Here is a 22,143-nt window from a genome sequence, read left to right on the forward strand (position 1 = left end):
GCAGGCACTGGGCTGAAGTATGGACCCTCAGTTTGTGCAGCCGCTATGACCGCAGCATTATCAGGGCTCCTGCATGCCTGCTGAGGCTGCCAGGGGAGAGCAGGAGAGGGTAATGGTGCCATAGAAGCAGGGTTCCCGCTACTGAGCTGCGCGACTGCTGCAGCTGATGAACTTGAGGGCGGGAGTTTTGTGGGCGGGCCTTTTTTTCTGTCATGGCGCCGACGTGAGCTTCGTGTCAGAAAAGGAGAGCTCTCTCTGAAGTGCGCAGGAGGGCGGGAACGCCGTGTGAACCTCCTGCCCCCTTGCCTGTCACCCCCCCACCGCTTCCCTGTAAGTATTTACCGGCGGGACTGGGGGCTCCACCACGGGAGATGGCGGCCATCGTGGGTTGCACTAAAAGTGCTCCCGATGGGCTGGGAAGGTGAACTCTGAGCCCAGCGACCAAAGCAGTCAGCCATTGCTCACCCTCCCTTTCGAACCTGGACCGCAGGGCCTCCAGCAGAGGGTCTGCCATGCTCCTTCCAGACAGTGCCACAAGCACCTCCGGGACCCGTTCACAGAGGAGGGGGGGAGGGAAGGGTATGACATCCTTTTATAACCCCAGAAAAAAGGGGAGGGGCAGTTAAACAGCATGTCATTTTGATTGGCTCCCAACTTGTTACGCACCGCCCCTTTACATATTGATAAGTGCGGAGGGATTCCTAACGTTGCCATGGTAACCAAAAGGTGGGGGGCTCCGCAGTCAGAGTCACTATTCTTAATCAGTGCCGTAGCTGCTATTACAGTTCTAGTATGTACCATTATTACCTCCTGCATTTGGGTATTCTACAGTCTTACTCTTCCAACAGCATTTAGAAAAGGGCTGGATGCTTTTCTCCCAACACATGGCATTATGGGTTATTCATAAGCTAGTGATAGAGAATGTATAATGATCTTTTTATATATGATAATTTGCTCTATCCCTGCTCCACCCTTGTTAGCTAAGTCAGCTATAGACTGGCATGACAACTTCAAAAGTTGTGACATTTTTGTGCAACTCCTCAGTTACGCAGAAATGCTGCAACTTGTTAAGGTGTTCAATGCAAGGATTAAGTTAAAAACGACTGCATGACTTGGAGGCTTAATTTTTACTGTTTCTTCACTTTTAGGCTGTGTGCACACGTTGCGTTTTTTCCCCGATAAAAACGCTATAAAACCGCAAAAAACCGCATACAATAAGCATCCCATCATTTAGAATGAATTCCGCATGTTTTGTGCACATGATGCGTTTTTTTCCGCGAAAAAACGCATCGCGGCAAAAAACGCAGCATGTTCATTAATTTTCCGTTTTTTTTGCGGATTTCCCACTCCAAAATGCATTGGGAAGTGTCCGGAAAAAAACGCGTCAAAACCGCGGCAAAAACGCATGCGGTTTTCTTGCGGATTTCTTGCAGAAAATGTCCGGAATTCTCAGGAATTTTCTGCGAGAAATCCTGAACGTGTGCACATAGCCTTACAATTGCTACTTAGGGGGCACTCAAGTCGTCTTTCTCTTTGAAGATACAATTTGCATATTATTGCTTTGAAATTTGTCTAAAATAAAGTTAAATACCATGTCAGTTTATTTTGTCGGTGATAATTTGCAAAGATTATTGTTTCATTAGTCAGGTTGATCGCTTTGTGGCGCTTTCCAGAATGAAGCAGAGTGGAGCATTTCTAACCACCAGTGAAGGAGTGATATTGCAATTACTACAAGATGCTGCACATCCAAAATTTAAAGAGGTAACTTTCCTTTATTTTAACTTGGAAAATTTTACTAATGCGCCACTTATTACAGCATTCATTTACTCAAGACACAGACCCATCTGTTCAGTTTGTATAAAGACAAATAACATACTTGCCCTCTGCAGCAGGTAGATACAATGTTTTCATTGCAATGCTGTGGCATCAAAAAAAGATTATTGTATTTTATTTTATTTCTTATTACGCCGTTTACCGATCAGGTTAATTTACTTTATATTTTGATAGATCAGACTTTCGTGAACGCAGCGATACCAAATATGTGTATTTTTTATTTTTTTAATTATTTTATTTTTAATGGGTCAAAAGAGGGGTGATTTGAACTTTTGTGTATTATTTTTTATATTTTTTACTGTATTTAATAGTCCTCTTTGAGGACTTGAAACTGGGTTCAGCTGATCTAGTGAAAATCACAAACTCCTAGGAACGCCATCTAAAGGCTGGCTTTCGCAGGAGCATCGTAATGACAAGCATGACTCCCGGCTGTCATAGCAACCCATCGGTGCCCCACGATCATGTCACTGGTGTGCCGATGGGCATGTTTAATAATGTGTTCCCCTGCCAGCGTATGTTAAATGCCGCTGTCACAGATTGACAGAGGCACTTAACAAGTTGAGAGGCACAGGCTTCGCTCCACCCATGACTGTTCGAGGCAGATGATGGCTTGACGGCTTGTAAGCCTGCATTAAAGGCAGGGACATGGCATATGACGTAAAAGTGAAGTAGTTAATGAATCACATCACTCTTGCTCATATTCCTCACCAACCATTACACGGATGCTTCTACCTTGTGCCAGTCATTGCACTGGTTACCCATCCACTCCAGAATTCAATATAAACTTAATACCCTGACCCACAAAGCACTCCACCGTTTAGCACCACCCTACATCTCTTCCTTTTTCTTAGTCTACCCCCATACCTGCGCCCTCCGTTCTGCTAATGACCTGAGGTTAACATCCTCAATAATCAGAACCTCCCAATCCCGTCTCCAAGACTGTGCCAATTCTTTGGAATGTACTACCCAGGATAATTCGAATAATCCCCAATACCCACGCATTTCTTCAGACTGGCCTACCGCCTCAACACATTTATTTAACTATCCCTGTGTTGCTTATTAAAATTTTTCACCATAACAGGTTCCTTGTATCATGTTCTCACACGCTTTATGCACTTAATAGCCCTCTGTCTGTACGGTTACATATTCTGGCTGAAAATCGGTTCATGCAGCATTACATGAACACCCGATTTCTTACATAATGGCTGATCAGAACAATGAAAGCAATTGTTACCATCCACCTTTCGTGTCTCCCCTATTTCCTCATAGATTGTAAGCTTGCGAGCAGGACCCTCATTCCTCTTGGTATCTGTGGATTTATGTGATTATTGTTATGCTGTAATGTCTTTTATTGTCTGTACAGGTCCCCTCTAAAATGTAAAGTGCTGCGGAATATATTTGGCGCTATAGAAATAAAATTATTATTATTATCTTGCTCCTTTTCTGCTTTTGTCACTGTTGTGCCACTTACCACCTTGCATAGTGGGCAGCTCTGTCCATTGTACTGTATTCATGAGCTGCACGTTGATCAAGCAGTGCAGCAGACTCTTAGGGTATGTGCACACGTTCAGGTTTTTTCACGATAAAAATGCGATAAAACCGCATTAGAAACTGCAGACATATGCATCCTATTATTTAGAATGCATTCTGCAATTTTTGTGCACATGATGCGTTTTTTTCCGCAAAAAAACGCATCGCGGTAAAAAAGCAGCATGTTCATTAATTTTGCGTTTTTTTCACGTTTTTCCCGCTATTCTATGCATTTGGAAAAAACGCAAGAAAAAACGCATCAAAAACGCGCGAAAAAAACGCATGCGGATTTCTGGCAGAAATGTCAGGTTTTTGTCAGGAAAATTTCTGCCAGAAATCCTGACGTGTGCACATAGCCTTATAGTGTCTAGTCAGGTGACCCTTTGTTAGTGCCTATCAAGAATATCACTATTACTACTAGAACAATTGTATTTAAGTGTAATTGTTGAATAAAAATTGTAAAAAGTCCAAGATAGTAAAAGAGCTTCACACGGGCAACAATACATCTAAAAACTAAATAATTCTGATTCGTCCCTTTGCTCCCATCATTGCAGTGCCACCTACTCAATATTCCTAACTGGTGCATTGTTTCCATTGGCTAATGACAATACAGCACATGTACCTTCAGAGATGTGATTTGCCTAGGTTAGGGTGGTTTCACACTTGCGTTTTTGTCTGCAGCGTTTTTTTTAAAAAAAACTATCTTTAACATTGAAAACGCATGCGTTTTTCTGTGTACGCGTTTGGTCGCGTTTTTTGACGCATGCGTTTTTTTACTGCATGCGTTCATTTTCTGAAATGCTACTTGTAGTATTTTTAGAAGCGTTTTTTGGACCAAAAAAAAACGCATGCGTTTTCATGCGTTTTTTTTGGGTCAAAAAATACATTGGAGTCAATGGGGACGCATGCGTTTTTTGGTGCATGCGTTTTTTGCGGTAAAAAACGCATGCGTTTTTTTATTAAAAAACAGAAAACACACTGATATGCCACCCCCCAACATAAAGGTGATAAAGGGAACCTAACCCTACCCCTAACCCTACCCCTAACCCTACCCCTAACCCTAACCCTAAGGGATCCTAACCCTAACCCTACCCCTAATCCCTTTATGGTTAGGGTTAGGGGTAGGGTTAGGGTTAGGGGTAGGGTTAGGATCTCTTAGGGGTAGGGTTAGGGTTAGGGGTAGGGTTAGGGTTAGGATCCCTTAGGGTTAGGGGTAGGGTTAGGGTTAGGGGTAGGGTTAGGGTTAGGATCCCTTAGGGTTAGGGTTAGGGGTAGGGTTAGGGTTAGGATTATGATCCCTACCCCTACCCCTAACCCTAACTGTTTCTGTTTATAGTGGGTTTTTTACTTTTTTTTGATGATTGGCAGCTGTCACACATTTCTCAGCATGCATTTAAAAAACGCAAACGCATGTAAAAACGCATGTAAACGCGTCAAAACGCCGCGTTTTTTTCACCACATGCAAAAACGCATGCGTCAAAAAAACGCAGCGTTTACACGCGTTTACATGCGTTTTTTCACCATGCGTTTTTTTGCGTTTTTTACCGCAAAAACGCACCCCAAAAAACGCCAATGTGAAACCAGCTTTAGGCAGCTTTCAACAAACAAATGCATCAGAAAAAAGAAGAACAAAGCTATCGCCTTCAAATTCTCAATATTTTATTATGATCAGTTTAAAATGTAAATTATACAAACAATAACCATGTAAATTAAAACTATGAGGACATAATGTGCAAAAATAAGTCGGCCTGGCCAGTGTGGAAAAAAGTGCCAAGGGCTATGCAAACGGTTAACAAATGTGCATAATTAGTTTATGTGACATCTATATATATATAATTATCTAAGGGTCACTTCTGTCTGTCTGTCCTTCTGTCATTCGCTGATTGGTCTCGCCAGCTGCCTGTCGTGGCTGCCGCGACCAATCAGCGACGGTCACAGTCCGGAAGAAAATGGCCGCTCCTTACTCCCCGCAGCCAGTGCCTGTCGCCCGCATACTCCCCTCCGGCCACCGCTAACATAGGGTAATGACGGCGGTAACGCACTCCGTTACCGCCGCTATTAACCCTGTGTGTCCCCAACTTTTTACTATTGACGCTGCCTATGCGGCATCAATAGTAAAAAAAAGTAATGTTAAAAATTATAATTAAAAAAAAAACCTGCTATACACCCTCCGTTGAAGCTTGCGCCGGCCGCCATCTTCCGTTGCAGGTTCCGGTGGCAGAAGGACTTGCCATGACGTCACGGTCATGCGACCGCGACGTCATCACAGGTCCTGCGCTAATAACAACCCTGGGACCGGAACCTAACGTGGACTACAAGGGCTCCCTCGGAAAGGTGAGTATATGTTTATTTTTTATTTTTTCACCTGTGACAAACCTGGCTGGGCAATATACTACGTAGCTGGGCAATATACTACGTGGCTGGCCAATATACTACGTAGCTGGGCAATATACTACGTGGGTGGCCAATATACTACGTAGCTGGGCAATATACTACGTGACTGGCCAATATACTACGTAGCTGGGCAATATACTACGTGGCTCTGTGCTGTATACTACGTCACTGGGCAATATACTACGTAGCTGGGCAATATACTACGTAGCTGGGCAATATACTACGTGGCTCTGTGCTGTATACTACGTCACTGGGCAATATACTACGTAACTGGGCAATATACTACGTGGCTGGGCAATATACTATGTCACTAGGCAATATACCACGTGGCTGGCCAATATATTACGTCACTGAGCAATATACTACGTCGCTGGGCAATATACTGCGTGGCTGGGCAATATACTACGTAACTGGGCAATATACTACGTGGCTGGGCAATATACTACGTCACTGGGCAATATACTATGTCGCTGGGCAATATACTATGTCGCTGGGCAATATACTACGTGGCTGGGCAATATGCTACGTGGCTGGGCAATATACTACGTGGCTGGGCAATATACTACGTGACTGGGCAATATACTACGTGACTGGGCAATATACTACGTGACTGGGCAATACACTATGTGGCTGGGCAATATACTACGTGGCTGGGCAATATACTACGTAACTGGGCAATATACTACGTGACTGGGCAATATACTACGTGACTGGGCAATACACTACGTGGCTGGGCAATATACCACGTGGCTGGGCAATATACTACGTGACTGGGCAATATACTACGTGACTGGGCAATATACTATGTGACTGGGCAATATACTACGTGGCTGGGCAATATACTACGTGACTGGGCAATATACTACGTAACTGGGCAATATACTACGTGACTGGGCAATATACTACGTGACTGGGCAATACACTACGTGGCTGGGCAATATACCACGTGGCTGGGCAATATACTACGTGACTGGGCAATATACTACGTGACTGGGCAATATACTACGTGACTGGGCAATATACTACGTGACTGGGCAATACACTATGTGGCTGGGCAATATACTACGTGGCTGGGCAATATACCACGTGGCTGGGCAATATACTACGTGACTGGGCAATATACTACGTGACTGGGCAATATACTACGTGACTGGGCAATATACTACGTGGCTGGGCAATATACTATGTAGACATGCATATTCTAGAATATGAAAAAGAAAAGCTCATATCCCAAAAAGGGTAAAAAAAAACCTTTTTAAAGGTCTAAGTGACCTAGGGATCAGAGTCAGTAAAAAATAAGTTCAATAAATAGTAGGTATAACACTGGTAAGAAAAGTCAAACAGGTGTAGAAAAAAATGTTATGCCGTCTATAATAGTGAGGTGCAAGTGCAGCATGGTTAAGTAGAAGGACTGAATCAGACAGTGTAAGCAGTGACGGCTGCAAATAACCCAAATATTATGGAGCACTAGTGGCGATGGCACATTACCTTTCTAAACTAAATAATTCTGATTCGCCCCTTTGCTCCCATCATTCCAGTGCCACCTACTCAATATTCCTCACTGGTGCATTGTTTCCATTGGCTAATGACAATACACCACTGCAGCCGATCATTCCATATGCCACTAACTCTATATGGATGTACATGTATGGCTGCAGCAGTTACGTGAGGTATATGGGAAACAATATTTGAAACCAGATGACCAGTAGGGAGCATAGATCAAATGGTGCTGGAATGGTGGGGAGGAAAAGGGTGAATGATGTATATTTTACCTAACCCCATCTCACATTAGGATGCAAATTAATGTACTAGGAAGAGTAAAAATAGGTGATTGACACAAATATTAAAAAAAACAAATAGCAAAGCAAAATAACTAACAAAAATAAACAAACAAACTCCACAGGTTTGGTATTGTTGCGTTCAGAATGACCCGATCTATAAAACTGTCACACTGGTTAACCCCTACAGTGAACGTTCTGCCAGTGCGTATACCGCTCACAGACATATAGCACCGCTCACAGACACATTTGAAAATGCAAAGTATTTGAACAATCTGAAATTAAGGAAAGAGAGCGCACATAGGGCGATAAAAGTGATAATTTGGATGACAACACATGGTAGGTGCACTCACCTTTACAGGTTGTGAAAGGTCACAACCTCTTGCAGGATATGAGAGGAAACAGTGGTCGCTGCAGACTCCCGTGGATACCAATGTCACAAAGAAGGAAGAAGAAGACCGGGTTTCTTGTGCTCACGGTGACCACACAACGATGGAAATGTTCTTAAAAGCTTTATTGTGCCTACGCATTTCGTGGCAATCTGCCACCTCCTCAGAGCCAAAATTTTTTTGAACAAAGTCTTATTTCCAAAATATAAATCGATCTGCCTGCTACACATTGTAGTGGACAACCTTTTAAATAAAATTAAAAGTGTACCAATAAAAATGTTTGCCACTCGGACGCAGAAATGGGTTCATTAACTGGTTTTCTATAATGAGGCAGATGGAGGCACTGAGGACACCGTCTAGCCGAAGGTCCTGCCTTTTCCATCTTTCTAGGTGTGCAGAAAAGCGAGGTCTGCCACAATTTTGTGCACTTCTTAAAAGCCGGATACCGCTGAATAGAAGCCGCACACGGTCCAGGTTAACTCTGCTGCCTCATTAGTGAATGGATCCATCGGGGCTTTTATTAGTCACGTATTTTGTATATTTACCTGGAAACCCCAATGTTATAAAAAATCAGCGAAATCTGCACTACCAAATCCTAATGTCCCCTCCTCCTGAGCACCGCAATGTCCCTACATTACAGTTAGCGTCCACATGTTTGAAATTACTATAGCGAGGAAAGACTCCTTAATTTATGGGGTGTATATCTTCAGAAACATGAGCTGGGCATAATGTACTGGGCACTACAATGGCATATGTGCATTTTCAATTAGCAATTTAGCAATTATAATTTCCAAATTGGGGTCATTTGATGAAGGGGATTCTGCTCTTCTGGCTCTTAGTCGCTCTGTATTTGGAGTCTGCAAATTATTCTATGAAATATTGTTCTCCAGGTGTCAAATAGCTCTCTTTCCCTCCCAAGTCCTACCAAGTGGCCAAACAATATTTTGCAGCCACAAATGGAGTATTGCCTCATTCACGAGAAATTGTGTAACTTATTATGTGGTAATTTTTACCTATTTTCCCTTGTGAAAATGTTAAATCTGGGGCTAAAACGACATTATAGTGTTAAAAATGTATTTTTTTACTTCACTAAATTTATACCATTGAGTGCTGTGAATTTGCTCACTGCACCCCTGGATGATTTCATTCAGGGGTTTAGTTTGTAAAATGTGGACACTTATGGGGGATAATGCTGTCTTGACACCTCATAGTCTCTACCAAAGTGACTATGCACCCTCAAACCATTCCAGGCATAGCTCCACTCCGATACATCGCTCCTTCCCTTGTGAGCTTTGCACTGTACCTAAAAAGTAGTTTTCAATTACATATAGGGCATAGCCATACTCAGGAGACATTGTCTGACATTATTTCCTGTTACCTTTGTGAAAATGGGGACAAAAAGTAATTTTTCATTTGCATGGTCCAATGTTTCAAAATTCCATGAAGCACCTGTGGGTACAAGATTAGAGTTGGGCGGACACCTGGATGTTTGGGTCCGTCGGGTTTGGCTGAACAGTTACAAAAAGTTCAGCTTCGGGTACCAAAACAGTACCCGGACACATACCCGGATCCGGACCCCTTTCACTTGAATGGGGGGCTGAACATCCAGTGTTTGCTGCCCTGTAATGTGCATGACAGTGCAGCAAACACCACTTCTGATCGGCGGTGAAATCATCCCCACTGGTCAGAGAGCCGCAGTTCTCACGCTGTCAAAAGACAGCAGGAGTGCTCAGCTGTGATCGGAGGTATAAAGTTTAGCTCCTGTCACTGGTGTCAGCTGATGGGACAACTGCTCCCATCATCCAACACCTGCTGCTAGTAACAGCGAGAGCAGGAGCGACGGATGGGAGTATTCATCTGTTGCTCCTGTACTGTAAATAAATAATTAAAAAAAAACCTGGTGTGGGTTCCCCTGTATTTTTTAACCAGCCAGACAAAACTCACAGCTGGAGGCTGCAACCCTTAGCTGTTAGCTTCAGCAAGGCTAGTTATCAAGAATAGAGGGGTCCCCACGCCATATTTTGTAATCATTTAAATTAATATTGTAAAAAAAAAAAAACGGTGTGGGGTCCCCCCCATTTTTGACAACCAACATTGCTAAAGCAAACAGCTGGGGGCTGGTGTTCTCAGACTTGTAATGGGCCATGGATATTGCCCCCCAGCCTAAAAATAGCAGCCAGAAAAAAACCAGAAAATGCACATCTATTAGATGCGCCAATTCTGGTGCTTTGCCCGTCTCTTCCTACTTGCCCTATAGCGGTGGCAAGTGGGGTGATAGTTGGGGGGTTGATGTCACAGTCAGGTGACATCAACCCCGAAATTAGTAATGTAGAGGTGTCAATAAGACGCCTCCATTACTAACCCCATAGTCACATTGTAAGAAAACAGACACCAAGAATAAAGTCCTCTAATTGAAAGAGTGACACAGACTCCATTAATAATCTCAAGCCATACTTATGAACTTGCCTAATTCCACCTAAGCCCTCGTTCTGCTGTAATAAACCAAAAATAATAAAACAATAATATACTATACCTGTCCATCGTTCTGTCCCACACTGTAATCCATGTCTGGGGTCTGGGGGTTAACTAGTTTTCAACCTGGATGGTGTCAAGTTGTGACCATCTAAGCTAAGAACCACCGGTGTATGAACAGCTGCGAAGCCTCAGTGACTAGCGGTGACGTCACTGAGGCTCCATTCCTAGCCGGGATGAACTGCGGTGAACTCGGTGAGATCGCGCTAGCACCGTGAGAAAAGCTCTCTCCCAGCTGTGAATTTTGTCTGGCTGGTTAACAAAAATACAGGGGACCCTGTTATGATCTGGTGGTTTAGGAACAACATGAGACAAGCTCTGAAGGAGGTGGTATCTGTACTGACCGCAAACCCTGAACCTAGCAGCGCAACTAAAAATAGCCGTTGGGGGTACCTGACGCTCCCTAGACCCCTCGGCACAGCCTAAGATCTAACTTCCCCTAAAGATGGAAACAGGAAACCTATCTTGCCTCAGAGAAAATCCCCAAAGGAAAGATAGCCCCCCACAAATATTGACGGTGAGAGGAGGGGAAAATAACATACGCAGAAATGAAATCAGATTTTAGCATAGGAGGCCAGTCTAGCTTGATAGATAGGACAGGAAAGGCTACTGTGCGGTCAGGATTAAAACTACAAAACAATCCACACAGAGTTTACAAAAATCTCCACACCTGACTAAAGGTGTGGAGGGTAAATCTGCTTCCCAGAGCTTCCAGCTAACAGAAATAATCCACACTGACAAGCTGGACAAAATATAAAATGCACAGAACAATAAGTCCACAACATGTGGACTGAAATGAGCAAAGCCAGGACTTATCTTGCTGAGCTGGTCAGGAAACCAGGGAAATTCAAGCCGAGATGTGAATCCAGCCAGGAAACATTGACGAGTGGCACTAGCTGAAGGGAAGAGCCAGGAATAAAAGCCGGGCAGAAAGACAATTAGTGGAAGCAGCTGCAGACTACTAAATCCAAGGAGCAGCCATACCACTTAAAACCACCGGAGGGAGCCCAAGAGCAGAACTCACAAAAGTGCCACTTACAACCACCTGAGGGAGCCCAAGAGCGGAATTCACAACAGGACCCCACGCCGTTTTTTAAAATTATTTATTTAAATAATTAAAAAATACGATGTGGGGACCCCTCTATTCTTGATAACTAGCCTTGCTGAAGCTGACAGCTGATGGTTGCAGTCCCCAGCTGTGAGCCCATGACGTTTTTTTTTTATTATTTACAGCGCAGGAGCAGCTGATGAATTCTCCAATCCGCCACTACTGCTTTTGCTGTTATTAGTGGCAGCAGGTTTTGGATGATGAGAGCAGTAGTCCCATCAGCTGATACCATTGATCGGAGGTAAACTTTATACCTCCGATCACAGCTGAGCACTCATGCTGTCTTTTGACAGCTTGGGAACTGCAGCTCTGACCGGTGGGGATGATTTCACCGCCGATGTCTGCATGGGCAGAAGATTACATACACAGCAAAATCAGTTTTACATGAAATAAAGTAAAAAACACAATGTGAGACACCCCCAATTTGTAAACAGTGACCCGTGATGTGGTATCTACAAAAAGGACAATGACCACACTTATGGTTACCTTTTGGGACTCTCAACCCCAACCAATCATTACATTCTATTTTATTATGGTTGTGCACTAAAATCTCTTTTAACCCCTTAATCCCATATGACGTTCTATCCCGTCGAGGTGCCCTGGGACTTAATTCCCAGTGACGGGATAGTACGTCATATGCGATCGGCCGCGCTCACGGGGGGAGCGCGGCCGATCGCGGCCGGGTGTCAGCTGACTATCGCAGCTGACATCCGGCACTATGTGCCAGGAGCGGTCACGGACCGCTCCCGGCACATTAACCCCCGGCACACCGCGATCAAACATGATCGCGATGTGCCGGCGGTACAGGGAAGCATCGCGCAGGGAGGGGGCTCCCTGCGGGCTTCCCTGAGACGATCGGTACACGGTGATGTACTCACCGTGTACCGAGCGTCTTCTCCCTGCAGTCCCCGGATCCAAAATGGCCACGGGGCTGCATCCGGGTCCTGCAGGGAGCACTTCCGGGTCGCCTGCAGGCACTTGGTAACGCTGCAGCGATGAATGAGATCGCCGATCTTACAGAGTGCTGTGCAAACTGTAAGATCGGCGATCTGTGATGTCCCCCCACTGGGACAAAGTAAAAAAGTTAAAAAAAAAATTTCCACATGTGTAAAAAAAAATAAAAAATTACTAAATAAATAAATAAATAAATAAAAAATTATTCCCATAAATACATTTCTTTATCTAAAAAAAAAAAAAAAAACAATAAATGTACACATATTTAGTATCGCCGCGTCCGTAACGACCCGACCTATAAAACTGTCCCACTAGTTAACCCCTTCAGTGAACACCGTAAGAAAGAAAAAAAACGAGCCAAAAAACAACGCTTTATTATCATACCGCCGAACAAAAAGTGGAATAACACGCGATCAAAAAGATGGATATAAATAACCATGATACCACTGAAAACGTCATCTTGTCCCGCAAAAAACGAGCCGCCACAAAGCCTAATAAGCAAAAAAATAAGAGTTATAGTCCTGAGAATAAAGCGATGCCAAAATAATTATTTTTTCTATAAAATAGCTTTTATCGTATAAAAGCGCCAAAACATAAAAAAATGATATAAATGAGGTATCGCTGTAATCGTACTGACCCGACGAATAAAACTGCTTCATCCACTTTACCAAACGCGGAACGGTATAAACGAATCCCCCAAAAGAAATTCATGAATAGCTGATTTTTGGTCATTCTGCCTCACAAAAATTGGAATAAAAAGTGATCAAAAACTGTCACGTGTCCAAAAATGTTACCAATAAAAACGTCAACTCATCCCGCAAAAAACAAGACCTCACATGACTCTGTGGACCAAAATATGGAAAAATTATAGGTCTCAAAATGTGGAGACGCAAAAACTTTTTTGCTATAAAAAAAAGCGTATTTTAGTGTGTGACGGCTGCCAATCATAAAAATCCGATATAAAAAACGCTATAAAAGTAAATCAAACCCCCCTTCATCACCCCCTTAGTTAGGGAAAAATAATAAAATTAAAAAAATGTATTTATTTCCATTTTCCCATCAGGGCTAGGGTTAGGGCTAGCGTTAGGGTTGGGGCTAGGGTTAGGGCTAGGGTTAGGGCTAGGGTTGGGGCTAGGGTTGGGGCTAGGGTTGGGGCTAGGATTGGGGCTAGGGTTGGGGTTAGGGTTGGGGCTAGGGCTAGGGTTAGGGTTGGGGTTAGGGTTGGAGCTAAAGTTAGGGTTAGGGTTGGGGCTAAAGTTAGGGTTAGGGTTGGGGCTAAAGTTAGGGTTAGGGTTTGGATTATATTTACGGTTGGGATTAGGGTTGGGATTAGAATTAGGGGTGTGTCAGGGTTAGGGGTGTGATTAGGGTTACCGTTGGGATTAGGGTTAGGGGTGTATTAGGGTTAGGGTTTCAGGTAGAATTGGGGAGTTTCCACTGTTCAGGCACATCAGGGGCTCTCCAAACGCGACATGGCGTCCGATCTCAATTCCAGCCAATTCTGCGTTGAAAAAGTAAAACAGTGCTCCTTCCCTTCCGAGCTCTCCGGTGCGCCCAAACAGGGGTTTACCCCAACATATGGGGTATCAGCGTACTCAGGACAAATTGGACAACAACTTTTGGGGTCCAAGTTCTCTTGTTATCCTTGGGAAAATAAAAATGTGGGGGGCTAAAAATCATTTTTGTGGGAAAAATAAGATTTTTTTTATTTTTGCGGCTCTGCGTTGTAAACTGCAGTGAAACACTTGGGGGTTCAAAGTTCTCACAACACATCTAGATAAGTTCCTTGGGGGGTCTAGTTTCCAATATGGGGTCACTTGTGGGGGGTTTCTACTGTTTGGGTACATCAGGGGCTCTGCAAATGCAACGTGACGCCTGCAGACCAATCCATCTAAGTCTGTATTCCAAATGGCGCTCCTTCCCTTCCGAGCTCTGCCATGCGCCCAAACAGTGCTTCCCCCCACATATGGGGTATCAGCGTACTCAGGACAAATTGGACAACAACTTTTGGGGTCCAATTTATCCTGTTACCCTTGTGAAAATACAAAACTGGGGACTAAAAAATCATTTTTGTGAAAAAAAAAAAGAATTTTTATTTTCACGGCTCTGCGTTATAAACTGTAGTGAAAACTTGGGGGTTCAAAGCTCTCAAAACACATCTAGATAAGTTCCTTAGGGGGTCTACTTTCCAAAATGGTGTCACTTTTGGGGGGTTTCAATGTTTAGGCACATCAGGGGCTCTCCAAACGCAACATGGCGTCCCATCTCAATTCCAGTCAATTTTGCATTGAAAAGTCAAATGGCACTCCTTCCCTTCCGAGCTCTGCCATGCGCCCAAACAATGGTTTACACCCACATATCGGGTATCAGCGTACTCAGGACAAATTGCACAACATATTTTGTGGTCTAATTTCTTCTCTTACCCTTGGGAAAATAAAAAATTGGGGTAAAAAGATCATTTTTGTGAAAAAATATGATTTTTTATTTTTACGGCTCTGCGTTATAAACTTCTATGAAGCACTTGGTGGGTCAAAGTGCTCACCACACATCTAGATAAGTTCCTAAAAGAGGTCTACTTTCCAAAATGGTGTCACTTGTGGGGGGTTTCAATGTTTAGGCACATCAGGGGCTCTCCAAACGCAACATGGCGTCCCATCTCAATTCCAGTCAATTTTGCATTGAAAAGTCAAATGGCGCTCTTTTCCTTCCGAGCTTTGCCATGCGCCCAAACAGTGGTTTATCCCCACATATGGGGTATCAACGTACTCAGGACAAATTGTACAACAACTTTTGGGGTCCATTTTCTCCTGTTACCCTTGGTAAAATAAAACAAATTGGAGCTGAAATAAATTTTGTGTGAAAAAAAGTTAAATGTTTATTTTTATTTAAACATTCCAAAAATTCCTGTAAAACACCTGAAGGGTTAATAAACTTCTTGAATGTGGTTTTGAGCACCTTGAGGGGTGCAGTTTTTAGAATGGTGTCACACTTGGGTATTTTCTATCATATAGACCCCTCAAAATGACTTCAAATGAGATGTGGTCCCTAAAAAAAAAATGGTGTTGCAAAAATGAGAAATTGCTGGTCAACTTTTAACCCTTATAACTCCCTAACAAAAAAAAATTTTGTTTCCAAAATTGTGCTGATGTAAAGTAGACATGTGGGAAATGTTACTTATTAAGTATTTTGCATGACATATCTCTGTGATTTAAGGGTATAAAAATTCAAAGTTGGAAAATTGCGAAATTTTCAAAATTTTCGCCAAATTTCTGTTTTTTTCACAAATAAACGCAAGTTATATCGAATAAATTTTACCACTAACATGAAGTACAATACGTCACGAGAAAACAGTGTCAGAATCGCCAAGATCCGTTGAAGCGTTCCAGAGTTATAACCTCATAAAGGGACAGTGGTCAGAATTGTAAAAATTGGCCCGGTCATTAATGTGCAAACCACCCTCGGGGCTTAAGGGGTTAAGCTGGTACTATGTTTACATGAAATCAGTGGACCTCTAGAAATAATTTCTGCAAGTTCTTTATCACGCTCTAAAATATGCCAGTTTTTTCTGATAATAGCACGGATAGAATTGGGACAAAACATGGAAACAAAAAACGAATCTCTTTTCTTTTTTGTTATTTTTCTTCTCATACTGATTCATGCTCAAAGATTCACATTTGGTTCTTTCTAATGCATCCGGATACCCTCTGTCTCTGAATCTTTCATATAATTCAGCCGATTGTTTAGCGAATCCTTCACTAGTATTATTGATTCTTTTTAATCTAAGGAATTGGCTGTAGGGCAAGGATTGCTTTGTATAAAATGGATGAAAAATGTCAAAATGCATCATGGAATTGGTAGAAGATGGTTTTTGATAGACTGTAGTACAAATGGCATCATCTTTAATTTCGACACGGACATCCAAAAATTATAATGATAGACCCCCAATTTTGGATGTGAAGGACATATTCACGGTGTTGGAAGGGTTAAGGTAATCATCGAAGTTATCGAATGACTCCTGAGTATTTTCCCACACCATGACTATGTCGTCCACATAGCTGATGTATTATTTTATTTATTTGAGATAGTGATTACACTGTGCAACAAATTTCAGGGAAGTTCTTGTCCCCTGAGAAAATTTTATTGTATCGTATAGATTTTGATAGGCTGAACACGAATATGTGCTCCAAAAGTCTGTATCACGTAAGGGTTTTAACCCCTTCATGACCGGAGTTTTTTTACGATTTTTCATTTTCGCTCCCCTTTTTTCCAGAGCCATAACTTTTTTATTTTTACAGTTTTTTTACGTTTTTAATGATACCATGTTTGTGCAGATACGTTCTTTTGATTGACTCTTATTGCATTTTAATGCAATGTTGCGGCGACCAAAAAAATGTAATTCTGGCGTTTTGATTTTTTTTTTCGCTACAGGGTTTCGCGATAATGTTAATTCTTTTTTTTATCGATAGATCAGGCGATTATGAACGCGGGGATACCAAATATGAGTAGGTTTGATTTTTTTTTTATTGTTTTATTTTGATTGGGGGGAAAGGTGGTGATTTGAACTTTTATGTTTTTTTTATATTTTTAAACACTTTTTTTTTTACTTTTGGCAGGCTAGAAGCTGCCATAGCACGATCGCCTCTGCTACACAGAGGTGATACTCAGATCACCCCTATACAGTAGAATCACAGGCTTGCTATGAGCACCGACCACAAGGTGGAGCTCATAGCAGTCTGCCATCAACAACTATAGAGGTCTTGAGGAGACCTCTGGTTGTGATGGCAATGCAGTAATGACCCCCGATCACGTGACGGGGTTGCCGCTGCGCGTATTTTCAGACTGGCATCCGGAAGTGCATTTAAATGCCCGCTGTCAGAGTTTGACAGCGGCATTTAACTACTTAATAGGCGTTGGCAGATCACGATTCTGCTCGCGTCTATTGCAGGCACATGTCAACTGTTAAAAACAGCTGACATGTCGTGGCTTTCAGGTGGGCTCACCGCCGGAGCCCACCTCAAAGTGCGGGATACTGCCAGTTGATGTACTATTCTGTCAGCTGGCAGTACGGGGTTAAGAAACAACAGTTTACAGTCTACATTATGACGTCCGAGAAACTACATACATGTGCATCGATGTCAGTAGCAAAAGCAATTGTTCAAAAGTGTTTTGCAGACAACTTTCGTTTATAATCCGCGTCAGATGCTTCTCGAATAAGATTCCAGAAATAGTCGGCCAGCAGTGACGTACTCCACTTTCCCTGGTACCTTTTCTCCATCAGCGCAATGTCTTTGTGAAATCTTTCACCGTGTTCATCGCTAACGGCACCAAGATTGGCTGGAAAAAAGACCAAGTGAGAATGTAGAAAATGCATTTTTAGTGACATATTGCATGTCATCAAATGATATGCTGTGAGCACGTTGTCCACGAGTTGTTCAAAGTTCGGTGCCCTGCTGTTGCCAAGAAAGTTGAAGGTCACATCTTTAAAGGCTCTCCATGCCACTTGTACAGCGCTTTGCAAAAGACCATCAAAACTACTGTCATTCATTATATCTCTGATCTGTGGGCCAATAAAAATACCTTCTCTAATGTTTGCATCACTTATTCTTGGAAATTTCTGTCGCAAGTAAGAAAAGGCTTTTGATTGTTTGTTAATTGCTTTGACAAAATTCTTCATAAGCACAAGTTTAATATGCAAAGGAGGAAGAAATATCTTTGCTGGATCAGCGAGAGGATTATGTTTATCATTCTTCTGTCCAGCAACCTGGTTTTCGTGGAGTGGCCAGTCCTTTCTGAAATAGTGCATTTCTCATGCATTACTGTCCCACTCACAAATAAAACAACAATACTTGGTATATCCAAGCTGTAGAATATACTGTTTCAGAAAAAGTTCATATATGAGTTTTTAGAATTATAACAGAATATTATAATGTTTCGTATCATTTCTCAAAAACCTTACGTGATAGAAAAAATCTGAAGTCATTTCTGAAATCAGCATGAAAAAAATCTATCAGATAAACTCAAAATTGTCCGAGGTACAAAACCTTTGTAACACAGTGTTATTACCCCCTGGCCTAATAAACACTAAATATTTGTGTGGTGCAGCTGATAGCCTTTCAAAGCGGAAAAAGTACAGCTGAAATGAGATTGGCTGCTATTACCAGTTCAGATTTCCTTATAGAAGTTAGTTAATTGAAAGTCTTTTATTACTGAATTGATAGATAGGAAGGAGTTAGTGGATAGTCTCTGCGATGCCGACAGGATTTAAGACATATATCCCAGTGTAGTAAAATAAGATGATGGTTTATTTTGACGCGTTTCAAAGTACAAGGTTACTTCTTCAGGAAAAACCACATGGACATCTGTTTTTTTCCTGAAGAAGAAGTAACTTTGTACTTCAAAACATGTCGAAATAAACCATCATCTTATTTTACTACACTGGGATATATGTCTTAAATCCTGTCGGCAGCACAGAGACTATCCACTAACTCCTTCCTACATATTGATGTCTGATGGTCACTGGCTGACCCGTGGATCTGCTGCAGCTGATTTTACACTATTCACTGTTTTTACAGATTAAACAGGTAAGTTTAATCTGAGTGTGAGGCTTTGTGCACACGTTGCGTTTTTTTCGCGTTTTTTTGCGGTTTTTCCCGATAAAAACACCATAAAACGGCAAAAAACGCATACAATAAGCATCCCATCATTTAGAATGAATTCTGCATGTTTTGTGCACATGATGCGGTTTTTTCCACGAAAAAAATGCATCGCGGTAATAACCGCAGCATGTTCATTAATTTTCCGTTTTTTTTTTGCGGATTTCCCACTCCAAAATGCATTGCGAAGTGTCCGGAAAAAAACGCGTCAAAACCGTGGCAAAAACGCGTCAAAACCGCGGCAAAAGCGCATGCGGTTTTCTTGCGGATTTCTTGCAGAAAATGTCCAGAATTCTTAGGAATTTTCTGCGAGAGATCCTGAACGTTGTGCAAGCTCACTATATTTCTCAGATAAGACCCTATTTTGCGCTGATCTCTCCTACAGTTTCCTTGGATTACTGAACATTAATGACCTTTAATTTCTCACCAACACATGAATTTTTCATTTTGTTTTCCAGGTTCAAAAGATTATTAAGGATCCTGCTCCTGACAGTGGAATTTTGTCTCTTTTCCAAAATCAGAGTCCTCTCTTCACTTAAAGTTGTGCATTGACTTGTCAGAACAATGTGATTGAAGCAAGAATCAACTTTTAATAAATCCCATAAAATGTTTTAATGAAAATGTTTAATTTGATTATATTTGTAACTACATATGCTTTATATCTCAGTGATTATTTAGCATGTAGAGCATAGAAACAAATTATTTTCTAATGGCTTTTATCTGTTTTCTTGGAGAATTTGACATAAATCACTTTCTTGATATTCATTTCATGTAATATATTAACTGTTTGGCTGGAGAGCTGGTGTTCTGCTCACAATCTGTGATTTAGGTTTTAGTACTCACATTCTTCAGGAGACATTTAATGACCTGATTAAAGTGGCCGGCGGCACCTCTATGAAGATAATGCACTACAATCCTTATCAATATCACTTTTCTCTGCAGCACATTACCTGCTTCACAGTGCAATGTACTGCCAATAACTATGATTTTTAAGGCAACTGTTCGTCATGTTTACACTAGCCAATAGTTTTTACAAATGCCATTTGTTGTTAGTATACATCCTGTTGTGCAAAGAATCATATATTTTATTATTTATTATTATAGCGCCATTTATTCCATGGCGCTTTACATGTAAGGAGGGGTATACATAATAAAATCAAGTACAATAATCTTAAACAATACAAGTCATAACTGGTACAGGAGGAGTATTCTGCCACCGATATACGTGGATGAGATGTGGCTCATGAGGCTTGTACCGCCCCACAAAGCTCGAGTCTGGGTATGGTGTGCTCGGGTTTAGGAGCCAGTTTAGCCTTTCCAAACAGAAATCCAACATGGGCTTCATTGTTAGAGTCTACAACCTTCAAGTAAGTGACAGCGGCAATAGCTTCATTGGAGGCATCAGCGAATACATGAATCTCTTTCCTTTGACTCGTAGTTAGGGATGCCGGAGAGTAACAAAGTGGTATGTGGATCTTATCCAAGGCGCAAAGAGATTCTCTCCACGACTTCCACTTTAGTTGTTTGTCAGCAGGAAGTGGTATATCCCAGTCCTTAATGCACTCTGAAAGTTGTCTCAGCAGGAGCTTGCCTTGTATAGTCAGGGGTGTGACAAACCCCAATGGATCATATAGACTGTTCACCACTGACAGAACCCCACGCTTAGTAAATGGTTTTTTTGCACCACTAACCTGAAAGCTGAAGGAGTCCTTTAGCAAGTTCCACCTCAGGTCTAGGCTTCTCTGTACTGGTGGATGGTCTGGGCCTAGATTCAAGTCCCTAAATTCTGCAGCGTGATCATTAGGGTGAAAGGCCTTCATGACAACAGCACTATTGGAGGCAATTTTATGCAATCTTAAATGAGCTTTAGAAAGCATACCTTGTGTCCGTTTGAGCAGATCTGTGGCTTCTTCCTCTGTGGGCAGGGATTTAAGACCGTCGTCCACATAGAAGTCCTTTTCAACTAACTGTTGGGCATCCTTCCCGAACTCTGCTGCACCATCGGAGGTGGTCCTACGTAGGCCGTATGTAGCGACTGCAGGAGAAGGACTGTTTCCGAACACGTGCACCTTCATGCGGTATTCGACCATTTCCTTGTTGGTGTCGTTGTCTCGGTGCCATAGAAAACGGAGATAATTTCTGTGATCTTGTTGCACGATGAAACAATGGAACATTTGTTTGATGTCGGCGGTAATGGCGACCTGTTCCTTTCTGAATCTCATGAGCACTCCCACCAGGTTATTAGTCAGGTTCGGACCAGTGAGGAGAACGTCATTCAGAGATACGCCGTCATGTTTGGCGCTTGAATCGAACACCACTCTGATTTGTTTCGGGTTTCTTGGATGATACACTCCAAAGGAAGGTAGATACCAGCATTCTTCATCAGCTTGCAATGGTGGAGCTGGCTCTGCGTGATCATTGTGAAATATCTTGTCCATAAAAGCTATGAAATGTTCCTTCATTCCAGGCTTGTTCCTTAATGAATCTAGATAAGGCCTGTTCTCTGTTGTTAGGAAGCCTGGTCCTTGAAGCCTTGAAGGGTAAGGGAGCAACCCAGCGGTCAGATTCATTTTTGAAGAATCCACTGTCCATGATTTTAAGAAACTCCTTGTCTTCTATGGATAAGGCGACTTTGTTGTCATCTTTTGTTGTGTGAAACACTGTTCTTCCTAAGTCATCGCCGTAGGGAGTGGGAATGATGTCAGGCTCCTGGATGTAATTAGAGAACCTTTCTTTCACTTCGTAGTGATGAGGGCATGGCTTAAAGTGAGTTGCACGACCATTTTGGAGCACATACGTTTTATAGGCGTTGACTTCGGATGCCGAGTGACTCCTATCCAGACATACATCGCCCACGATTACCCAGCCTAGGTCGAGTCTTTTGGCGTATGGAGCATCATCTGGGCCGTTGCATTGTTGGCGCACCTTGTGGACCTTCAGAATGTCCCTCCCGAGTAAGATTAGAATATCAG

The 22,143-nt window shown here is 42.4% G+C and overlaps 1 protein-coding gene across 2 annotated transcripts in view; it reads left to right on the forward strand.

The window, feature by feature from the left end:
• Positions 1-19,936, forward strand: part of ISOC2 (isochorismatase domain containing 2) — a 241,972-nt gene extending 222,036 nt beyond the window's left edge. For both annotated transcript variants that reach the window (XM_069740720.1, XM_069740721.1), the window contains exons 5-6: positions 1,644-1,761; positions 19,630-19,936. In XM_069740720.1, coding sequence (XP_069596821.1) covers positions 1,644-1,761; positions 19,630-19,710 — 199 coding nt within the window. In that variant the 3' untranslated portion in view covers positions 19,711-19,936. The remainder of the gene's footprint in view (positions 1-1,643; positions 1,762-19,629) is intronic.
• Positions 19,937-22,143: the final 2,207 nt, after the last annotated feature.

Source organism: Ranitomeya imitator, chromosome 10 (assembly GCF_032444005.1).
Source record: "Ranitomeya imitator isolate aRanImi1 chromosome 10, aRanImi1.pri, whole genome shotgun sequence".
NCBI lineage: Eukaryota > Metazoa > Chordata > Amphibia > Anura > Dendrobatidae > Ranitomeya > Ranitomeya imitator.